This window comes from Lithobates pipiens, unplaced genomic scaffold (genome assembly GCF_037356315.1).
Source record: "Lithobates pipiens isolate NorthernLeopardFrog02 unplaced genomic scaffold, aLitPip1_a1.2 Scaffold_28, whole genome shotgun sequence".
Classification (NCBI taxonomy): Eukaryota; Metazoa; Chordata; class Amphibia; order Anura; family Ranidae; genus Lithobates; species Lithobates pipiens.
This window is the reverse complement of record NW_027507789.1, coordinates 49,892,349-49,915,081: the sequence shown is the minus strand read 5'-3', so window position 1 is coordinate 49,915,081 and position 22,733 is coordinate 49,892,349. Positions and strand designations below refer to the sequence as shown.

Below are 22,733 nucleotides of genomic sequence, written 5' to 3'. Positions count from 1 at the left end.
TAACATAACCTTTAAGTAAACAAAATACATTTGGCAATGTAGCCGTCAGAGTAATAACGAAACAATGGTGTGTGAACTGGATTCATGGAAAGTGTGTGGTACACTTTGTACGGTCGGTGTTGACCTCTGAAGGCGTGAAGTTTCATGAGATCTGCCCATTTGAGGTATTTAAACATGCTCTTCGTTGTCTCGAAAGACAATGCTTAAGTGGCAGAACGTATCTTACCCTCGAGTAATGAGGACGGCTTTACGAGCGTTCAATATAGTTCCGACCGGTTGAACCAGGGCCGTGTAAAGACAACTGAGATCCAGGCGGATTGTTGGGAACTGTCGATCGTATCAAGTCACCCAGCCTGTCTTTAAGTAAAATTGCGTACCTTGCAGAGCGATGTTCGTCCACTTGTGATGAGAGAGGACGGTTGTCATGGGTATAGGCCCAGGGGTCTGTCAACTTTTAACATCAGGTGAAGTCCTGCGCAACGTAGATCTATTACTCTTCGGACGTGAAGAAACTGTTCCCTGAAAACATAGGGATTAGAAAAAATATAAAAAGAAAAAAGAGAAAGAAAAAAAAAATAAAGACGAATACGACCAAAGGTTCAGGAGTGAACAGTGAACTTGTTAGTCAAGATAGGAAAAGTGAAGCCTGACTTTTCACAGCGAGTGTCATTCCTTAGGGAACATCCGCGGGTCTGTTCATTACAGTCTGGGATTGCTGGCGTAAGCAGGATTGTGGTTGTTTCTGTTCACATTACCTCTGTTTCTCCCAAGATGGTAAGGGGATTTCGCAGGTGAAGGGCCTGTTGTAGATGGCAAGTTGTTGACTGAGGGAGGTAGCCTATATTCAGCATACCAATCAGGCAGGTCAACAGGTGCAATCTGTAGGTGTTCACAAAAAGCGAGCAGATCTTCAGGGACTCTGAGCATGTGTTGTTTGCCATTGTATGTAGCCTGCAGTGCAAATGGAAACTTCCACCTATACGAGATCCCTTTCTCCTTAAGTACTTCCAGTAACGGTCTCAGAGCTCTTCTATTCCGCAGAGTTATAGGGGAGAGATCCTGGAATAGTTGCACAATGACGCCATTGAACGTTATTTGATCGTTTGTTCTGGCCTTTAATAGTATTTCCTCCTTCAAAGGGAAATTAGGTAGGCAGCATATGATGTCCCTCGGCGGATTGTTATCAGGTGCTTTGGGTCTCAGAGCTCTGTGCGCTCTGTCGAACTCTATCGGGGAGTCATCAGGCCTTTCTATGAGTCTGTTGAAGATGGCAGATAAAGCTGGTTTAATTTGTTCTGGGGCGACGGATTCAGGAATTCCCCTCACTCTGATATTATGTCTCCTTCCTCTGTTATCGAGGTCTTCGATCTGCCTATTCATTTCAACCATCTGTTGGGAGTGAGTTGTTGTAATGTCATCCAGTCTCACTAAAGCTCTGTCTCTCCTCTTGCCTGCCCTGTCATTGACCGCCATTTGTTCAGATAGCCTGAGTAGTTCAGACTTGATGTCTGTGATAGCTGCTGAAAAGGAATTTTTAATATCAGCAGCTATTTCTGTCATGGTTGCGTAAGTTAAAGGGGGGTCACAGGTGTCAATACCTCTGGAGGAGTCCTAGAAGCTGGTATGGATAGTTCATCGGCGCCATCTTGGGACTGCAGCTCCCGTCGTTATACCGGTATTTACTGAGGTTTGCCGGCGATTGTTTGCTTTTCGGTGTGCCCGATGAGCGTAGGGGCCGAATGTGTGCCCCTTTTTTCATGTGGTTTGGCATAATCGCCCTTTATAGCAGTCCGTTTTCGATCCGAATCCCCTGTGTCCTCGGAGCTCCTCTACTCAGCGTCCATCCACGCTGCTCGCCAAGCCACGCCCCCAATTTAATTTGTTATAACAAAAAATAGTTTGCATTTTTATTTATTTATTGTTTATAAAAGGCCCCACCAAAATCCTCAGCACCAGGCCCATGATGTTCTTAATCTGGCCCTGACAGCGGTGACAGTTGGCAGTTTTAGCTATGCATGCCTGCATACGTGCCTCTTTTAATTATCAACTACGTGAGTTGCTAAATGTTGTACCTTCAATAAATGTAACCATATTGCTACACTTAGAGGTGCCTCTCTTCTCTTTTATACTCTGTAGCTTCTGCTGTATTTTGCTTTTAATCCCCTTGTGGAGGCTGCCATTTGTGGATGGACATTTTATTTACACAACCTGGTTACATTGCTATATTCTTTTTATATGGACTATAAACTGAAGGACTTATGAATAAATGGTTGTGGAACAAATCATTTGAGTTTCCATTATTTCTTATGGGGAAATTCGCTTTGATATACCAGTGCTTTGGATTACAAGCATGTTTCCGGAACAAATTATGCTTGCAATCCAAAGTTTTACTGTATGATGAATGAGTGTTGTCACCCTAGGACAGGAAGTGTATTACTGGCAGGGTCACTCAGTGAAAATACTGAGAAAAAAGCCTGAATAAATTAAAACAAATGGAGCCACCGCATTTATGGAATGGTAGGTTCCAACATATTAAATTTTTGTACTTGAGTTTAAATACTTTGTATCAGCTTTTGTCAAACTTTTAACTTCAGAGAAACCCTTGGAATAATTCAGATCCTGGGGAACCCCCTGCTAAAACCAAAGAATGTAAAGAATGCCACCCTTTACCACTATAGAACCGCCCACCGCACATATACTACGGCTGGGCAGCATTATTGCGCGAAACGACATGCCCGTATGTCGTTTTGTGCAGGAGCCACTGTGGGTGTTTGGGTACAACTTTGCACGACCGCACAATTGTCAGTTAAAGTGATGCAGTGCTGTATCGTAAAATATGGTCTGGTCATTAAGGGGGTAAATCCTTCTGGTCCTTAAGTGGTTAAAGTTATGGTTAAAATGTGCCATTGTTACAGATGGTCAAAATGCTACCTATACAAACGTTGCACAACAAGCGTTGGCCTTAGAACTATGCAGGCAGTATGAAATTGGAGGTCTAATGGTGCAGCCCGAGGAACCCCTTGCAACCTCTGGAGGAACCCTAGTTGAGAATGGCTGCTCTATATGATCCAATCCCACTCTCAGCACAAGCGTCCCATTGATAAAATGTGGGTCACGGTTTGCACCTTATGGAATCCTATGCAGCAGAGAAAACTCTGTAATTAGAGAAGAACTGATCAAGTGACTGCGCTTTTCTCTTTCTTCTACTTCTGTTCATTAAATTTGCAAAAGTCGGAAGCTAGAGGAGGCAATGCAATGTTGTATCACACACCACTATTTTATAAATGCACAAACGTTTTTTGTTTTGTTAAATCAGTGTTATGACCCATGGTATGACCATACCTCTGTTTTTTAACTAGAACCCTTATTATACCTTTGGACATTGGAGTGCAGTAAGAAGATTGTGAGTCCTACCCTTAACAGCAGTGTTGGATTCTTCAGCGTAGTCACTGTTTGTACTAGCATGTTGGCTCCCTTTTCCTTGGTACACACAGCTACAACTTGAATCATGTTGTCTGCAGTTATGGCATCTCTATAAACAACATATGGTAATTTCATCTCAATAGGTTTCTCTGGAAAACAAGTACATAAAGAAAGGTTATGAAGAGGCATCAAAGCACAACAAAATATGGTTTCACATTCAGGCTGAAAAAACGGAAAATTGAATTCAAATACTTACCGTAATTTTCCTTTCCTAACGAGATCCATGGCAGCACAGCTGGGTATAGGCTCCGCCCTCCCCCCCTTGCCTCCAGGACTTAACTCATATAAATTTGAGCCCACCTACAGCCTCGGCGTTCTGTAACTAGTCCTTCCAAGCTGGGTGGGATCTGTGCTGCCAAGGAGCGTGTATTGAATCCAATTTTCCGTTTTCTTGACGGCTTCATGTCAGCACAGCTGAGAACTAACTAGCCAAAACAGGGGAGGGGTAATGCTACACACGCCTCAATTTGGAAAATGGTCTGTTTCACCTGGCATGGCTAGGCAGCTTCTCATTGCCAGAGCAGATAACCCTTTTTAAAGGGTGATCCGAAACCACACCTTTAGAGTGCGTTGCCAATGTGTTTATTGAATGTGACATCCTAATAGATGTCATCCTTATCCCTGGCTGCTTGAGCCAGTGGAATACATACTGTCATGACCATTTGTGTATTCCTCTTCTAGAGTCTGAAGAGGGATGTTTGCTTGGGAAAGCTATGAGACTGCTCCTTGCCAAAGAATTTAACCCCTTCACATGGTACGTAGGAATAACTCCTTTGAGTGTATTGGCCACTTGTTTAATAAATAAGACAACCTGTTAGGTATCAATCCTCATCTCTGGTTGCTTAATCAAAGAAAGATTCACACTGTCATGTTCATTCACGTCTTCTTTATTTAAGAGCCTGAAGAGGGCTGTTTGTTCTGAGACTGGTAATTACCAATAGATAACCTTTCCACAGGGTTTTGCATGCCAATTAACAAACCAGCCCATAAAAATAATTAAATGCAGTAAAATAGTTTGCTTAGTAACAAACCTTAAGGATGAAGCCTACATCCACAGCCCTGATTCACCAGGTGGTTAATGAGCTAAACCTTACCCTGCCAAGAATCAGGACATAATGAAAAAAATTGTTCAGTACAACAGCAAAAAGGTAGGAATTTGCAACAGAATTACACTGATATTCTGTAACGTACACAAACCAAGGGAATTGTAGACCTCATAAACATGCTTCTCCCCTTTTTTTTTGTTTTTTTGATAAAAAACTGGAGAGCACATAGAAATATAAAAGGATATCCCATACCTCAACAGGCCATAGCTAGCCCAGTAGTCATCCACAGGTGACTTTGTTACCTTCTCTGGAAATGCTGGTCTTTTGAGGGGGTTGGCATAATGACACAACAGTAAAGCAAACTTGAGAAGCCACCAACAAGTTATTGCCATGTGTGAACAAAGTGTTACTTTGTGTACCTGTTATGCAGAGTATTCCCTGTGGATGAGCTTGGGCTATGCATAGAGGCTGCAGGGAGCAAGGCACAACAATGCCCAATAATGCAGCATTCATTTGGGTAGAAAGCATTTTCAAATTTAGCTCACCCATCCTCCGTCATCCGACCATAAACACCAGCACAGCGTAGGTGCACGTGCACAGTGGAGACTCTGCCAACACCGCTACCCACTTTACATGTTTGCCCTGATAAAAGCCACCCCAAGGACCAGCAGCAGGGCTCCCTGGATTATGAGTAATTTAGCCAAGACACCAGGGACTGTGTCCAGCCTAATCCACATGCATGGACGGATGGCCAGCCTTTTAGACCAGCCAGGTAGAGGAGCACACCTCTGCTTAGGAGGAAAAAAGAATGCTGAGGCTGTAGGTGGGCTCAAATTTATAGGAGTTAAGTCCTGGAGGCATGGGGGGGGGGGGGGGAGGGGAAGAGCCTATATCCAGCTGTGCTGACATGGAGCCATCAGGAAAGTACAGGTTCATCAAGTTCAACAAATAGAAGAAGCCCACAGAGTAAGGCTAAAGACTCATCTAAAGCATGGTCTAGTTTGCTCCAACAAGGGAAAAACTTCATACATGTTTCTGAAGTAAACATGCTCAAATTGTGACTGCAGTGATGATCACTGAATCAACATACTACAGCACATGTGTCAAACACAAGGCCCATTGACCGAATCCAGCCCGCCAGACCATTTTGTGTGACCCTCAAACCCAGGGCTTTATTTAGACTGGAAGGTGGCAGAACAGTGTTCCTCCACTTCCGGCTCTCACCCTGCACTCCCTAATCACTACTGTCACTTGTAAACAAAGAAGCCTTCTGTGTTAACAAGGACAGATTTATTTTCAGGGGCTCTCACAGATCCCTGCCTGCCCTGCACTCGCAGTGGGGACAAGGGAGATGCAGATGTAGATGGAGTGTGGGATGGGGTATCACATGGTAAGCTGCAATGTGATCACCATCTGTGCCCAACCAAAGATCTCCCTGCAAGTGAGAGAGAGAGAGAGTTGGAGCTGACTCCATTTCCAGGCTGGACAGGTGAGGTACCCCTGAAACTGCACTCTAAACATAGCTCATCCCTGAACTCCGCATATAACACACTCCTGGTATTTATTGTCCCTTTAAGATCTTCCCACTGTTGGCCACATGCATGGTTGAGTTCCTGCACCTATTCTCCGTGGGAAAAAAAAAACCTGAATAAATGTAATAAGCCCTACAGATACAACCAGGCCTTTTAAGGGCAACCATAATTCTGATGCGGCTTGCAATTAAATTAAGTTTGACACCCCTGCAATTAGTACTTATAAACATTAATGGTGACTTACATTTAAAAGCACAAAAATGCACTTTGAGAACATCTTCCACCAACACTGCAAGTGTTAAAAACTAAATTATTTTCTAACTTTGGAACATGGTTTCATTTTTTCACAGATTACTAAGAATAAGTAAACTACCAATACAGTCTTCCACTGTGGCAGACGGATTTGTGATTTCAGTGGGCTGCAGGGATGCTAATGAGTGTTCTCATAGTCCACTGACACATCCTCAAACAGAAAGCCCGTATGGAGGTAAGGGCTGAAAGCCGGAGGACATGTCCCATATCACACCTGTGATCTACTGTAGACATGTACGGTTTGTTTCGTTATGAATTGAAATTGGAATTAATTTTTGTATTACAACAGTACCGAATTTAAACAAACCTGAAATAATGAAAAAAAAAACGTCGGACAAAATTTGAATTCAAATCGCTTTCGAATACTTTTTTAATACTTTTTGAATTCATATCGTTTTCAAAATCGATTTTCAAAACGTTTTCAAACTCTGATAGTTTTCAAATTCAAATCGTTTTTAAATACGACTCGTTTACGAATTTCCAAAGAGAATAATATAGTTTAAAAAATAATAATAATATAATAGAAAAGAATATAACAGAAAATAAAAGAATAGAATAGACTAGAATATAATAGAAACAAATAGAATAGAATAACATAATAAATTCAAATTTCAAATAGAATACATTTGACTTCAAATACATAAAATAATAGAATAATAAAAAGAATAAAATAGAAAAGTATAAAAAAAATATAGAATAGAAAGAATATAACCATTTCCCAAAATACAAATAGAATCAATTCGAATTTTAAAAGAATAGATTAGAATAGAGAATAACAGAATAATATAGAAAAAACAATAGAATAGAATAGAAAGAATATAACCATCTTCCCAAATTCAAATAGAATGCATTTGAATAAAATAGAATAGAAAATAAAAGAGAATAGAATAGAAACAAAAGAATAGAATAAACAATAAATAAATAATAATAAATAGAATAAACAAACAGAAAAAATACAATAAAAAAACAATAGAATTGAATAGAAAGAATATAACTATTTCCAAAAATTCAAATAGAATCAATTTGAATAGAAATGAATAGATTAGAATAGGAGAATGGATATATTCATTCTATTCTATTCTGTTGTTTTTTTTCTATACTATTGTGCTATTTTCTATTCTATTCTACTCTATTTTTTCTATTCTATTCAAATTCAAATAGATTTATCTTTGATTTTTGGAAAATGGTTATATTATTTTATTTTGGTCTATTCTGTTCAAATTTCAGAAGATGGTTATAATCTTTCTATTTAATTATATTATTTTTTTATTCTATTCTATTCCTTTCTATTTTATTCGATTCCATTCTATTCTGTTCTTTTTTTTTTCATCCTATTTTGTTCTGTTTTACTCTATTATATTCTATTATTTTATTTTCTGTTATATTCTTTTATATTCAATTTTTTCCTATTCTATTCCTTTAATTTATTCTCTTTGAAAATCTGAAAACTATTTGAATTTGAAAACTTTTCGACTTCGGAAACGATTTGAATTCTAAAACTATTTGAAATTGATTCAAAAACTTCTTGAAGCGATCCCAATTTGAATAAGAATTCAAATCAATTCATATACGAATAAACAAAACAAATTCCGAAAACGATTTAAATGGATTAAACAAATTTAACTAAACAAAAGTATGTAAATAACTAATCGAATTAGGGAATTACCAATATTGGTGTCAGCCAATCACAATGGTCACATAATCAGTTGGGTCTTTCTGCCCACCCCAGCGGGAAAAGGGATGCCATGTTTGTAACATACTAACCAATGTTCATCTTCAATGGGAATCTTGTTTTTTTTTATTTACCATTTGTAGAAGAGTGGTTTTATGTATTCCCTGTGTGCAATATTTGCAGTTTATGCATTTATATATACATAGGCATACATACTGTACATTGTACCTACCTTCATTAGGTCCTAGTAAAACTGAATGGGAATTAGTAAGAAAATCTTTAACTGGTTTACTGTTGTATATTATGGCGGTGGCTGTCATTTTGATCTCTATCTTCTGGGGATCAGTTACAGTGTTTTTGAGTATCAAGGTGAGTTTCAGGTCTTCACCAACTTGTGTTTCAGCGGCCCTTTTAAAACTGGCAGTAAATAAAGGTTTTTCAGGAGCAGCAACAGATTCGCGCAAAGACATTGTGAAAAATTTAGGTGGCACCATTATATTTCTTGCTTTTTCAAAAATCTCTCTTTCCTTAAAAGAACCTGAAAACAAATTTGACATAAGCGTGAGTAAATGTGGACCTTAACATTTTTAAAATCTTTTTTTTTTTTTGCCTGAATGCGTCTAAACATGCACAAACATTAGACATATCTAGCATTTGATTGTTAATGCATTTCAATGGCTAGGAAAATTAATATCCTTGCCAACAGAATGCAATAATGCTCAAACGCTAGACGTGCTTAAAACGTGTATGCAATATGCGACTTTTGGTGCGGTTTTTAACCACTTAAGGACCAGCCACCATGGTACATCGGCTGCTTTAAGAGCTGTAGGGGTGCATGCGCGTGCCTGCGACGCGACACAAATGTGCGTTGCCGGCGGTCGTGATGCCCGCTGGCCATCCTTGATCACTCTTGTCAGAGACAGAACAGAGATCTGTCAATGTAAACAGACAGATCTCTATTCTGTCAGGGGAGGAGAAACAGATCTGCTAATATACTAAAGATTAAGAACAGCGATCAGTCTCCTCCTCCAGGCAGTCCCATCCCCCCACAGTTAGAACACACAAGGAAACACATTCTACCCCGTGATCCCCCCCCCCCATGACAGTTATACAGTAATCAGTGGCTATTTGGCTGTATAAATGTAAATTGTCCCATTACTGGTAAAAAAATAATAATAAAAATGCCATAAATCTATCCCCTATTATGTAGACACTATAACTTTTGCGCAGACCAATTTATATATACGCTTATTTTGCGATTTTTTTTTAACCGAAAATTTGTAGAAGAATATATATCGGCCTAAACTCATGAAGAAATGTTTTTTTTTTTTTAATTGGGATATTCATTTTAGCAAAAAGTAAAAAATATAGTTTTTTTTTCAAAATTGTCGCTGTTTTTTGTTTACAGCGCAAAAAAACCCAAAAAAAGCAGAGGTGATCAAATACCACCAAAAGAAAGCTCTATTTGTGGGAAAAAAAGGTCATTAATTTTGTTTGGGTACAGCGTCGCATGACTGCACAGTTGTCAGTTAAAGCGATGCAGTGTCCTATCGCAAAGAATGGCCTGGTCATTAAGGGGGAAAATCCTTCTGGTCCTTAAGTGGTTAAGCAGTAATTTCTAGGAGTTCTGGCATTCAGAGGGGCTTAAACAGACACCCCATGTGCATTAAGCCAGGATTTTTTGGAATAAGTATTGTGCAGAGCTTTAATATTTCTTTGATTTCTTTTGAAAAAAAAAAAAAGTTTTTAAAGTGGTGTTTCCATTATAAAACAAAAAAATTCAAACTCAGCAGCTACAAATACTGGGCTGCTGACTTTTAATAATCGGAAAACACTTACCTGTCCCAGGGTCCAGCGATGTGCTCGTCTCCAACTCCGTTCAGCGGTGCTGGCATTATAACTGTGGGCGCCCGGCTGTGACTTCACAGCTGGACACCCACCGCGCATTCGCGAGCCGCACCGCGCACCGTGATTGGCCACGTAATCATCTGGGACCTGTCACGTGTCCCATATGATTGACAAGAAGGAAGGGGCAGAGCTGAGCCCCTCCTGCGCCAAGGAGAAGTGACGTCAAGAGCCCAGGCACTGAAGGAGGCAGACTACGAGGGACCCCCTAGCAACAGCCATTTAGAGGTGAGTACTTTTTTTGTCATTCATGATTTTTTATTTTTTTGGGTGAAACACCACTTTAAGGATAGGTTTACACATGCAGAAGTGCAGTCTGTGATGGATTGTTATAGAGGCACTTGGCAGGCAGTGACACTACCTGGTTTAACCCGGTGTTCAAAGAAAGCCTAGAAGCTACAGAGGAGGTCCTTCTTGTTACTTAACAGAAAAACTATTAATCTTACTCTTAACCTGTGGAAAGCCCTATTACATAGACCCATCCCAATTCCTAATAGAAATTAGAAACTGCTGGTGGGCTTTGTGTTCATGGCAGCCTGGCAGAGGTTAGCTAAAGCTTGGAGATGTTAGCTGAAGTTCAAGTGATATAAAATGCATTTTTTTTCCTAAAAAAACAAACAAACATGTCATACGAGTGGTTTTGCACAGACCAGCCCCTGATTCTCCTATTCTTGGGTCCCCCACCAGCCCTCCTGGCCCCTCTTCTGCCAAGTGCCCCCAGAGAAAGGAGCTTGCTATGGGGGCACCCAAGTGGGTTCGCTCCCAAGTCACTGCTCTGCATGTCCATTCACACACAGAGCCGTGGCTCAGCCTCACTCTCTCCTCTTTGGTTCATTGGCTGTGATTGATTAGCCAATGATTAGCCAATGAGGAGGGAGAGTGCCCGGAGAGCGAAGGCTCTCCTGCAAATCTCTGGATCAAGATGGGGCTCAGAAGGCTTTTTACTTTCATTGATAGAATGCATGAAAGTAAAAAACCTTGAGCCATTAGAACTTCTTTAAACAGAGGCTTATGGGGACTATGACACATGAGAAGCTCACTTCCAAACCTAATGACACACTACATTTATCAAGGTTTGAAATCTGAGGATGACCTATAATGATCACTTCAACGTGGACCGCTCCTTACTTTCACAGTGTGATAGCAGGACACATTAATTATGGATGCTGCCGTCTGGTCGAGCCTCGAGAAAATCGATGTACCTTTGTCCCCCCTTTCTCTATTCTTCTTTTCCCATGTCCAGTTTTTTCTTCTGTGTGTGTTCTTTTCCTCTTCCCTTCACATTTTCTAGCTCACTGTTTCTATTTATTCTTCCTCTTTTCTAATGTTCGTGCCTGACCCATGAGTGAATTCATTCGCCCATTCCACGCCCTACAGGGGCACTTTACAGCTTTTCAATGGAGGAATCCCCATAGGATTGATATCTTTACCGTTTCCAGCTAATATGCATAATTGACAATACTTTAGAGATGTGTTTTCAATTGCCCCGGTGTTTGTATTTTGGTACTAATGTTGGGTAATTTTTTTACATCATCCTTCGTTTGGTGTACTTGTGTTCTGTGCAACTGTACATCATAATTATTATTTAAAAAATCCAATGGCATCTTTTGTGAAACAGCTAGGCCCTGCACCACTAACAAACACAAGCAAATGTTACAGTAAACCCATTAATAAAAATGCAAGGCAAAATTTTGCTTTCTACTGAAATGCCAGGCTGTCATGGCTACCTAGGGACTCACTATTTGCTATGTCTCTGAGCAGTAACAAGAGTACAGGTCAGCGATATCAGAAAAAAATGAGAACTACTGATTTTCACACTTGTTCTGAGTCAGCGCTTTTGAAAGAACTGAAGTCAGAGGGTCAGCATGAGCGCCAGATAGCTAGCACATTGAGAAGTGGGTCCAAGGCAGCCTCTGTGCCTCTGTGTGTCTCTCTGAGCAAGTTCTTTACTGTACATCTTTACATGCATATATACAGTATAAATACAGTCAGCTCAAAGCTTGGCTTGTTATTGGTGTTTTATTCCCCTGACCCATTATATTCATCCCTTGTGCTGCTTATTTCTTAATCATATGACTTGTATATAACTCATAAGCTTCAAGCAAGATTTGAACACATTATCCTGTCATTAAATGAGGCATATCAAAGTAAAAGATACCTTCAGGGTATTTGTAGTCATAGGTTACATCCCTGCGTTCAAAGATACCAACGGCTTTGGTGCTGATGAGCTTCCCCACGGATGCAGTATCAGTGTAAACCTTTCTCCTGGTTCCATCTCTACTTTTTACCCAGGTTACTGTGTCTGCATTCACTTCAGCAAACACAAATGGTCCATCGTGAGGTTTGTCTACATCTCCGTTCTTCACAGCATACAATGAGGTTGGTCCTAATCGGTACATACCTGTATGAAAGCACAGTCATGTATTGTTTGTTAGTATAACATGATTAGATCTATGATTAGATACGTGTTAAAGATTATGGAATGTAATACTTCATAAGAAAGTTATTCTCCTTAGGCCTCTTTCACACGAGCGATCAGTTCAGGTCCGCCTGTCAGTTTTTTAGGTGAACCTGAATGGATGCTCCATAGACCTCTATGGAGCGTTGGATGTCAGTGGTGACAAGTCCGCTGACATCCTACCCACTCCGATCCGAAAAAGTGTGACAGAGGAAAAACCTACGTTTCCATCCATCTGAGGATCAGGTAATGACGGACTCTGCGGTCCGTCCTCATCCGATCCCCCATAGGGGAGAGCAACGCTCTGACAGGTCCGTCCCTGCACAGTGTGCAGAGACAAACCTGTCATCTTCCTGCTCAGTGGGGATCGACGGAGCGATCCCCGCTGAGCAAGTGGATGTCCATGGGGCAGATCATCACGGATCCGTCCTGTGTGAAAGAGGCCTTAATCTTACATTACATACACAGGACACAGAATTGAGGTAAAATAGCTTCAGGAGATCAGACAAAACAAAGTTGTAAGGACAGTCCAAGATAACCTTTCCCAGTTCTAGCATGCCTTGGTTTTATGCTATTGTCCTAGGAGAGTGAACAACTCTCCTCTGCTATACGAAAAAGCTTTACTTTACTCAAGATTTATTTTTTTCCACTAGCAAGTTTCTATAGTTGCTGCAGAATCAGAAGGGGCTCATTTTTCAGCTTATCAGATCAGCTGATTCTTGACATTGCCATGCTGGCAAAGCCTCTCCCACCACTACCTCAGTAGACTTGGACCTCTGATGGTTTGCAAGGGTATTTGGGCTACGCTGCTACCTCCCGTGATGAATCACAGATGGTAGTAGGCCAGAATAGATCTTTGCTTCACCTATGCATTTTGCACAACAATACCCTATGGAGGAGGGGTTCCTAAAGAAAAGTTCTGTCCCTGTTATGGACCCAGCCATTTCCTTTTGGAGACTCCATTGCGGACTTACCATTGTTTAAGAATCCAGTGAAAAAAGTGAAAAAAAGCTATAAGCCTTATACTCCCTAGTAGGTCCAGCCCTGCAATCTGCTATTTTAGGTATGTGCATTTGCTAGACCTTAGGTGTCTTGCCCCAGGGTATGTCTCAGGATCCTGGATCTATCCTGACAGATCCCTCTGTGCTCCAGCAACGCTGGCTCATACCTGTAGCCCCTACACTATTGAATTGATGGGCTAGTGGATATTCTATGCCAAATATACAGAATGTGCTTTCTTTTTGGAACATACGCTAAGGACTATTATGTTTAAATCTTGGCAGGCTGAGTATGAATATTGTATTTTTTTATTTAAAAAAATGTATAAGGAAGAAACTCTCCAGTCAGGTTTCTCCTATATTATAGGACAAGATCTACAGGCCTTACATTATATGGTCTACCTATTATATCAAGCTTACTCCATTTACAGTTGCAGCTTTAAACATGTAAAACCAACTGTGGAGAAAAGTTAAAAAAATTACTTATCTTAAAGTGATTATACATGGATTGAAATTAGTCTGGTTCAGCAGGGACTGGTTAAATTTCGATCCATGTATGGATAGGCTGGCTGTACAGAAGTTGATCAACTAATCGATGTCTGTACAACCAGACTGTTGGGTTTTCCCCAACCTGTCAGGTTTTTCTGAATGATCAGTGCTGCCGAGAAGTGCCACATAGGCAGCACTGATCAGTATATTCTGATGGAGGAGAAGGTTCCCTGCTGTTAGAATAGTTCAGCAGGAAAGATTCTCCAATCCACACAGAATGTGTGAACGAGAAACTGGGTCTTATTTTTTTGTTTTGTTTTTTGTTAAACCCACTGGTTTAACGAAAAACAAAAAAAAATAATGTATGGACTGCTTTATATTTGGCTTCTGTATGACATAACATTCCTTCGGGTGAGTTCCTGGGACAGCTAAGGTTCCCAAATCACCTCACACAGAATAGGAGTATCTTTTAAAAAGATTTTGGATACTCAGTTTTCCCAGATCTCGTTCGAAAGGACGTCACTTTTGTCAGTTTGGAATTCACAATGAAAGGTAAGAGTATTTTCTAACTTTTTTCTGCAGGATTTTTGGCGATAGAAACCAGGATAATAAATAGACAGGGAAGCCCTGATGTAATAAGAGTATTTTGCAAAACAATACAACGTATGCAGCCTTTGAAGTTGTAAATCTAACATGCCAGGATTCAGATCTGCTGATCTGTTCTTGCCTAGCTTCAAAAGGATCAAAAAGAATACATAAGAAGATGCTATTGTCCACCAAATGTATCTATGACAGTGAATTTCAGCCAGGGTTCCGTGGAACCCTAAGGTTACGCCAGAGGTTGCTAGGGGTTCCTTCAGCATTGGGCAATTTCTGCCTCTCAGATAAGTTCCCACTGACACCATTGATCTTTTTAGCTGTCTGTAAGGAGGTAATTCTTCACAAATGACCAAAAGTGTAAGGACCATTCCTCTCACTGACCATCACACTAATGTATTATGAGTTGTAGATCTCAAATTTTTAGCAGGGGTTCCTCGAGACCGGAGAACTATTTCAAGGGTTCCTCTGTGTTGAAAAGGTTGAGAAAGGCTGATCTACAGTATCTATCTATCTATCTATGGTATCTGTCCATCTAGTATATGTAATGAATAGAAATATACTTTATGTGTATTTATACGGGGCATATCTGTTTTAACTTCAGTCAGTCACACACCCTCGCTGGCTTCCTGTGGAGTTGCATCAAATATTTGCCATCCACCATAAACGAGTCCAAGATCCTTTCTTGCAAAAAAGCCTTCATTCCATGCATGGAAGTTCCTAGTAATAGAAAAACATATACATCATTACTTAAGAAAAATGAACCCTGCTGAATTACTGCAACACAATATTTTGAATGGGCCTTCAAGTAATCATCTTATTAAAGGGTTATTTAAAGGGTCCATCCAAAATGCTGGATGCTGGAGAGTAAAACAAATTGACGATTTCCTATATCACTTATATTTCTCTTATATGTCTCTCAGGGACTCCATTGATGTCACATTCACATCTGCAACCGAGTTTCTGAACACCTACTGTACTAATTAGGAGTGGGTCACATTCTCCTTGTTGACATATAATAAAATATACCATACCAGGATGGGACTATTAAGGTAACTACCACTGTAGAAAGAGAGTAAATGGTGGTCATCGTGGGCACATCTATTTTAAGGGACGCCATGCTACAACAAACAACTATTGTATAAACACATCGCATTACAATAGAGTTAATAGGTTACAAATACCCCTTATTGAAACTATGAATATTCAGTACAGATGGTCTGCAGTTCCTCAGTGCAAGTTGTGTCAGGAAGATGTACTTCTTTCCAAATGATCTATTATGAAGACAACAAAAATACTGAAATACTAAACTAAATACTAAATACTGTATACAGATATACTGTATATGTCTTACAATCATTTCTCATCAAAAATATTTGTGTTGCGCTTTTGTATTGCACCCAAGGGATCCTATTAAGTGCCAATTGTAAACTAAAGAAGGCCACCACTAGAGCCCAGAGGGGTCTTTGGTGGACTGCAGGGGGAGAAAGAAAAAGGGAAGTATACCACCTCAACATTTGTGCAAAAAAAAAAAAAATATCGATATATATATATATATATATATATATATATATATATATATATGAATATACTCACACCGTAACCATCTTTTGTAATGCGATGTGCCTATACAAGGGTTGTACCCTGCAGTATGGCTTCCCATCCCCTAAATAGGTTGTGTTGGGGATGACCATCATTTACTACCTCTACAGTGATGTATTTTATCCAGGAGATATGTTGAGATTTTTTTTTTTATTTTGGTTCGGGGGGTTCCCCTGTTGGGAAATCCCCATGCCGTTTTTATTAATGAACTTTTATGTGTATTGCGGACCAACAATTCATTGTAGCCACGAGTAGTTTTAAATTACTTTTTTTCCTTTAGAAATGTCATTTTGCTGTCAGACTGTTCTAAACATGGGAAACATGTGCCCCTTTACAGGCATACTATAGACACCCCCCAAGTATGAAATTTAAAGGAATATTAAATTTTTATTGTTTCACTTTAAGCATTATTAAAATCAATGCTCCTCAAAAAACGGCTGTTTTTAAAACTTGTTTTTGCATTTGCACCCACCCAGGTCCCCAAATACTTTTTATGACAATACCATGCATATAAGACTTTAAAATTAGCACTTTTGATTATTCAAGTTTGTGTCCATAGACTCAAGTGTTTGAACAAATTTTTTGCCTGTTCACATGTTCTGGTGCGAACCAAACGGGCGGAGGGGGTGTTTGGCTCATCCCTAGTCACTGCTGACATCCTCTGCCCCATAGGGGTGAATGGAGTGTCCGATCAGGTCCGCCTGAAAAATGGACAGGTGGACCTGATCGAAAAGCCTGTGTGAAAAGGCTCAAATAGTCCAACAACAGTTTTTTCTTTCATTAGGTGCACCTGAGACACTTACCAAATGCTGTCCCGACTCTCATATTCATCCCTTACACCATTTTCATCATAGACTTCATCAACAAAGAGATTTCTATCAGTGTCATGAGCAGACTGGAAATTTATAATTACACGAGCTGGTATCCCCAAACATCTAAGCACTGGGCAACAAAAGAAAAAAATATATATTATTGTACAACTATTTTATATTCATGTCATGTAGATGTCCATTATATAATTTTTCATAAACTACAAACTTTCTGTATGGAAGTAGTTTTATATAACACTGATATTATATGTTATAAATATATGTTTTATGCTTATGTTGATTATGGCTGGTCAGCCAAAATAAATTGTAAATTAAATATTTTTTGCACAGTTTTGGGTTGAAAGCCACCCTGTCAGGTCCTTTAGGAAAAGAGGCAATATACTCATGTCTCCAGTGGCCTATATCTCCTACCTTTTCCAAATCAAACTCTGCAGCCTGAGACACTCTCTTTGTCATTCAAATCATTTGGGAGTTGGCGGATGCCTGTGTCCCCTGCTAGGTGCTGTGATTGCCTTCTCTAAACATTAGGTCACTGCAGAGTCCTCAACCACTTGCCGACCGCCGCACGACGATGTACGTCGGCAGAATGGCACGGGCAGGCATAAGGGCTTACATGTACGTCCTTGCCTGCCCGCGGGTCGGGGGCCCGATCGGGCCCCCGCCCGGTGCCTGCGGCGGTCGGTATTCGTTCGGGAGCGATCCCGGACGAGGGGACGGCCATTCATTCATGGCCACCCCCTCTCGATCGCTCCCGGCGAATGAAAATGTCCGGTGACATCACTTCCTCTCCTGTAATGTAAACACAGGAGAGGAAGTGATGTATTCTCTCCTCCGTGTCGGTATTTTTCGTTCCGGCACCGAGGAGAGAGCATCGGTGAGTTGCACAAGCACTACACTACACAGTAGAACATGCCAGGCACACTCACACCCCCCCTTTACCCCCCGATCACCCCCCAATTACCCCTGCCCCCCCAGTCACAGTGACACCAATTGCTTTTTTTTTTTTTTTTTTGCATTGGTGTCATTTGTGACTGTAATAACTGTTAGGGCAGTTAGGGTTAGCCCCCTTTAGTTCTAATGTGCCCCCCTAACCCCCCCAATAAAGGTTTAACCCCGTGATCACCCCCCGTCGCCAGTGTCACTAAGGCTGGGTTCACATTGCAGCGGTTTATGAGAACGGATGTGATTCGCACCGCACTGCAGTGCAAATCACATCCGATCTCTGTGCGATTCGAGTTCAGCCATACAGATAGTATACAGATAGTATGGCTGAATTCGTGTCGCACCCGCCGCAAATTCGCACGGGACCCTTTTTTTGGCCCGCAGCAGAATCGGATCGCATGGGTGTTCACACCATGCGATCCGAGTTTTCAGATTGCACTGCGATATGCGAACTGATCTGGGGGTGTCATTAACATTTCACTGACACTCCCAGCAGTTCACATAGGGCAGTGTGAACTGCCGCCGGGAGGCATGCGATGCGGGAACCCGCCGCGGATTCATGGCGTTCCCGCATCGCTCCAGTGTGAACCCAGCCTAATAAGCGATCGTTTTTCTGATCGCTGTATTAGTGTCACAGGTGACGCTAGTTAGGCAGGTAGGTATTTAGGTTCGCCGCAGCTTTTTATAGCGCCAGGGACCCCCATATACTACCGCATAAAGCCCCCTGATTGCCCCCTAGTTAACCCTTTCACCAGTGATCACCATATAACGGTTACAGGTGACGCTGGTTGGTTAGTTATTTTTTTATAGTTTCAGGGCACCCGCCATTTATTACCTAATAAAGGTTTAACCCCTTGATCACCCGGCGGGTGTCATTTGTGACTGTAATAACTGTTAGGGCAGTTAGGGTTAGCCCCCTTTAGTTCTAAGGTACCCCCCTAACCCCCCCAATAAAGGTTTAACCCCGTGATCACCCCCCCTCGCCAGTGTCACTAAGGCTGGGTTCACATTGCAGCGGTTTATGAGAACGGATGTGATTCGCACCGCACTGCAGTGCAAATCACATCCGATCTCTGTGCGATTCGAGTTCAGCCATACAGATAGTATACAGATAGTATACAGATAGTATGGCTGAATTCGTGTCGCACCCGCCGCAAACTCGCACGGGACCCTTTTTTGGTCCGCAGCAGAATCGGATCGCATGGGTGTTCACACCATGCGATCCGAGTTTGCAGATCGCACTGCGATATGCGAACTGATCTGGGGGTGTCAGTAACATTTCACTGACACTCCCAGCAGTTCGCATAGGGCAGTGTGAACTGCCGCCGGGAGGCATGCGATGCGGGAACCCGCCGCGGATTCGTGGCGTTCCCACATCGCTCCAGTGTGAACCCAGCCTAATAAGCGATCGTTTTTCTGATCGCTGTATTAGTGTCACAGGTGACGCTAGTTAGGCAGGTAGGTATTTAGGTTCGCCGCAACTTTTTATAGCGCCAGGGACCCCCATATACTACCGCATAAAGCCCCCTGATTGCCCCCTAGTTAACCCTTTCACCAGTGATCACCATATAACTGTTACAGGTGACGCTGGTTGGTTAGTTATTTTTTTATAGTTTCAGGGCACCCGCCATTTATTACCTAGTCTGACTAGTGTACCCCTAAATTTAGGGGTGTCTACTTTCCAAAATGGGGTCATTTGGGGGGGGTTTGTGCCATCTTGGCATTTTATGGCCTTCAAAACTGTAACGCCCTTAGAAAGCCTGAAGGCGGTTCTTGGTTTTCGGGGCCCCGTACGCGGCTAGGCTCCCAAAAAGTCCCACATATGTGGTATCCCCGTACTCAGGAGAAGCAGCAGAATTTATTTTGGGGTGTCATTTCACATATGCCCATGGCATGCGTGAGCAATATATCATTTAGTGACAACTTTGTGAAAAAAAAAAAAAAAAAAAGTTTGTAATTTTCCCGCAACTTGTGGCAAAATATAAAATATTCCATGGACTCAAAATGCCTCTCAGCAAATAGCTTGGGGTGTCTACTTTCTAAAATGGGGTCATTTGTGGGGGTTTTGTGCCATCTTGGCATTTTATGGCCTTCAAAACTGTAATAGGTAGTGAGGAGTGAAGTCAAATATTTGCACCCTTAGAAAGCCTGAAGGCGGTTCTTGGTTTTCGGGGCCCCGTACGCGGCTAGGCTCCCAAAAAGTCCCACACATGTGGTATTCCCGTACTCAGGAGAAGCAGCAGAATTTATTTTGGGGTGTCATTTCACATATGCCCATGGCATGTGTGAGCAATATATCATTTAGTGACAACTTTGTGTAAAAAAAAAAAAAAAAATTATTTTTTGTCATTATTCAATCGCTTGCGGCAAAAAAATAAAATATTCAATGGGCTCAACATGCCTCTTATCAATTTCCTTAGGGGGTCTACTTTCCAAAATGGGGTCATTTGGGGGGGTTTTGTACTGCCCTGCCATTTTAGCACCTCAAGAAATGAGATAGGCAGTCATAAACTAAAAGCTGCGTAAATTCCAGAAAACGTACCTTAGTTTGTAGATGTGACAACTTTTGCGCAAACCAATAAATATACAGTTATTGACTTTTTTTTTACCAAAGACATGTGGCTGAATACATTTTGGCCTAAATGTATGACTAAAATTGAGTTTATTGGATTTTTCTAATAACAAAAAGTAGAAAATATCATTTTTTTTCAAAATTTGCGGTCTTTTTACGTTTATATCGCAAAAAATAAAAATCGCAGAGTCAGTCAAATACCATCAAAAGAAAGCTCTATTTGTGGGAAGAAAAGGACGCAAATTTTGTTTGGGTACAACATTGCATGACCGCGCAATTACCAATTAAAGCAGCGCAGTGCCAAATTGTAAAAAGACCTCTGGTCATTGACCAGCAAAATGGTCCGGTCTGAAAGTGGTTAAGGGCATGTTTACACTAATGGTAAGGTCTGACACTTTTTCTACGCGTCTGTGTGTATTTACAGGGTTAAATCCACCTGCCGAATGCCTCTGAAAAGTGCTCTAAGTGTGGATTGCTTTTCAGAGGCATTTGACAGGTGGTTTTAACCCTATAAATACACACAGATGCGTAGAAAAAGTTGCATTGCAGCATCATTTTCTTGAATGGGTCATGTTCAGTGGGCAGTACGGCCCGCCTAAGCGTGATAGGGGTTATAATTCCTGTGGCAGCTGCAAAGTTTTGCATCTAAAAAGGAAGCTTTTGAGGAAAGGAAAAAAAGTGTGGTTTATGGCCCCTTAACCATAAGTGTAAACAAGCCCTAGGTGATGTAGGGATCACTCAGACAAGAAATCAGACTTTTGGAGACAAGGCCAAATCTTACTCAGTCTTTCTGCTTATAATAACACTTTCTCTCTTTTCTCGATTTGCTGGACCTTTTTTTTTTTTTTAATGGAGTTGGGTTTTTCATTTCGTAGAAGGGTTAAAACCTCTGCTGACCTTCATTTGTGGGATTTCCCCTTGCTCTTTATTTGATGGATGTCAGATGACTCAGGAATAAAGGAAAATCTTAAAGATCTATCATAATATTTTTGTTAGTCGTGTATCCTATTGGTTAAAGTATACGTAGTACTTCATCCCATGTTGTTAAGTGCTCTCTGACTAAAGTTTTAGGGTCTACCCTGTCCTCTCTACTGTGGCTGGTCCAACAACCGCTTTGGAGGAGATGGCTAATTCATAAGTGCAGCTTATCTCAGCTGTAAGCATTTTCCATAGAAAAGCAGTGGCAAGAGGAATGACAAGTGCCAATCACAGTGGCAAGAGACTGACACATCCCCCTTCCTCTGCATTCCTCTTGCTGTTCCTTGTCTTTGGAAAGTGCTCACAGCCAAGACAAGCTGCAGCTATGGATCAGCCCTCTCCTTCAAAGCTGTTGTCAGATCAGCCATGGCAGAAAAGGAGGGGGGCAGGTTGGAACTTGCAATATGGTAATAAAGTACTTTGCAAAACAAAAAATTATAATGATAAATCTTTTTCAATTCATGTGTATTTGATGGTTGTGATAAAGAAGAGGAAACACATATTTTAGAAGTTGGAGACAGATTTTGAAATGTTGGCAGCTTTATTGCTTTCTATGTCCCATAACTGGGGAGGGAGATTTCCACTTTTAATCTGATGTACTTCTATAAATTTTAGGTTTAACTATCAAGAGTGTACTTAACTTTTTATCTGACCTTCAAATAATTGCATTGTTATTAAGCCACTATAGAAAAAAGGTGGTGAAAAAGCACTGGAGGGTTTCACTAATCATTTGCATATTAGGTTTACATAGGGGTATGGTGGAGTGTGCCCTTTGTGCTAAATACTTTCTCATCTCAGAAAGTTGGTGCCTCATATCTCAACCTTCCCCACCAATCTTCTACTGAAAAGGATTATACTGATAGCCATAGTCATTTTGAAAAGCTGCACCTGTACAAAGTACTCCTGCATACACCCAGCACTGCCCAAATCTGACCGGTCCACTCTGCATCCATTGGCGGAGAATGGCAGCACTTCCGTTCCATGTTGTTGGGCTCACTCCACCACTATAGTTTCCGGTCCAGTTCCCAAGAATTATTCCATTGTCATTATTGCTGTTCACCTATAGAACATATTCAGATTACTTTGTTTAGTTTTTGGGAGTTAAATCTTTTTGAATTACGACAAGTTAAATTTATTTCACCCACCATAGCACTTAGTACTCTTCCCACGTAAATGGGATCATTTCTGCGAGACACATCTGTAGCTGGGTTCTTCTTGTAGTCTAGACTCTTGTCAAGTATGGTGAGGGTGATGTTTAATATGTCTCTTTCAAACTGTGTGATGGTGATTAAAACAAAAAACAAAGCAAAAAAGGAA

General features: G+C 41.0%; 1 protein-coding gene across 1 annotated transcript in view; it reads right to left on the bottom strand.

The window, feature by feature from the left end:
* LOC143935371 (protein-glutamine gamma-glutamyltransferase E-like) overlaps positions 1-22,733 on the bottom strand; it is a 68,128-nt gene that overhangs the window by 19,316 nt on the left and 26,079 nt on the right. The window contains exons 4-10 of the mRNA XM_077459192.1: positions 22,562-22,690; positions 22,305-22,476; positions 16,898-17,036; positions 15,109-15,212; positions 12,109-12,351; positions 8,278-8,583; positions 3,415-3,572 (exon numbers count right to left, since the gene is read on the bottom strand). Of these exons, the coding sequence (XP_077315318.1) occupies positions 3,415-3,572; positions 8,278-8,583; positions 12,109-12,351; positions 15,109-15,212; positions 16,898-17,036; positions 22,305-22,476; positions 22,562-22,690 (1,251 nt within the window). The remainder of the gene's footprint in view (positions 1-3,414; positions 3,573-8,277; positions 8,584-12,108; positions 12,352-15,108; positions 15,213-16,897; positions 17,037-22,304; positions 22,477-22,561; positions 22,691-22,733) is intronic.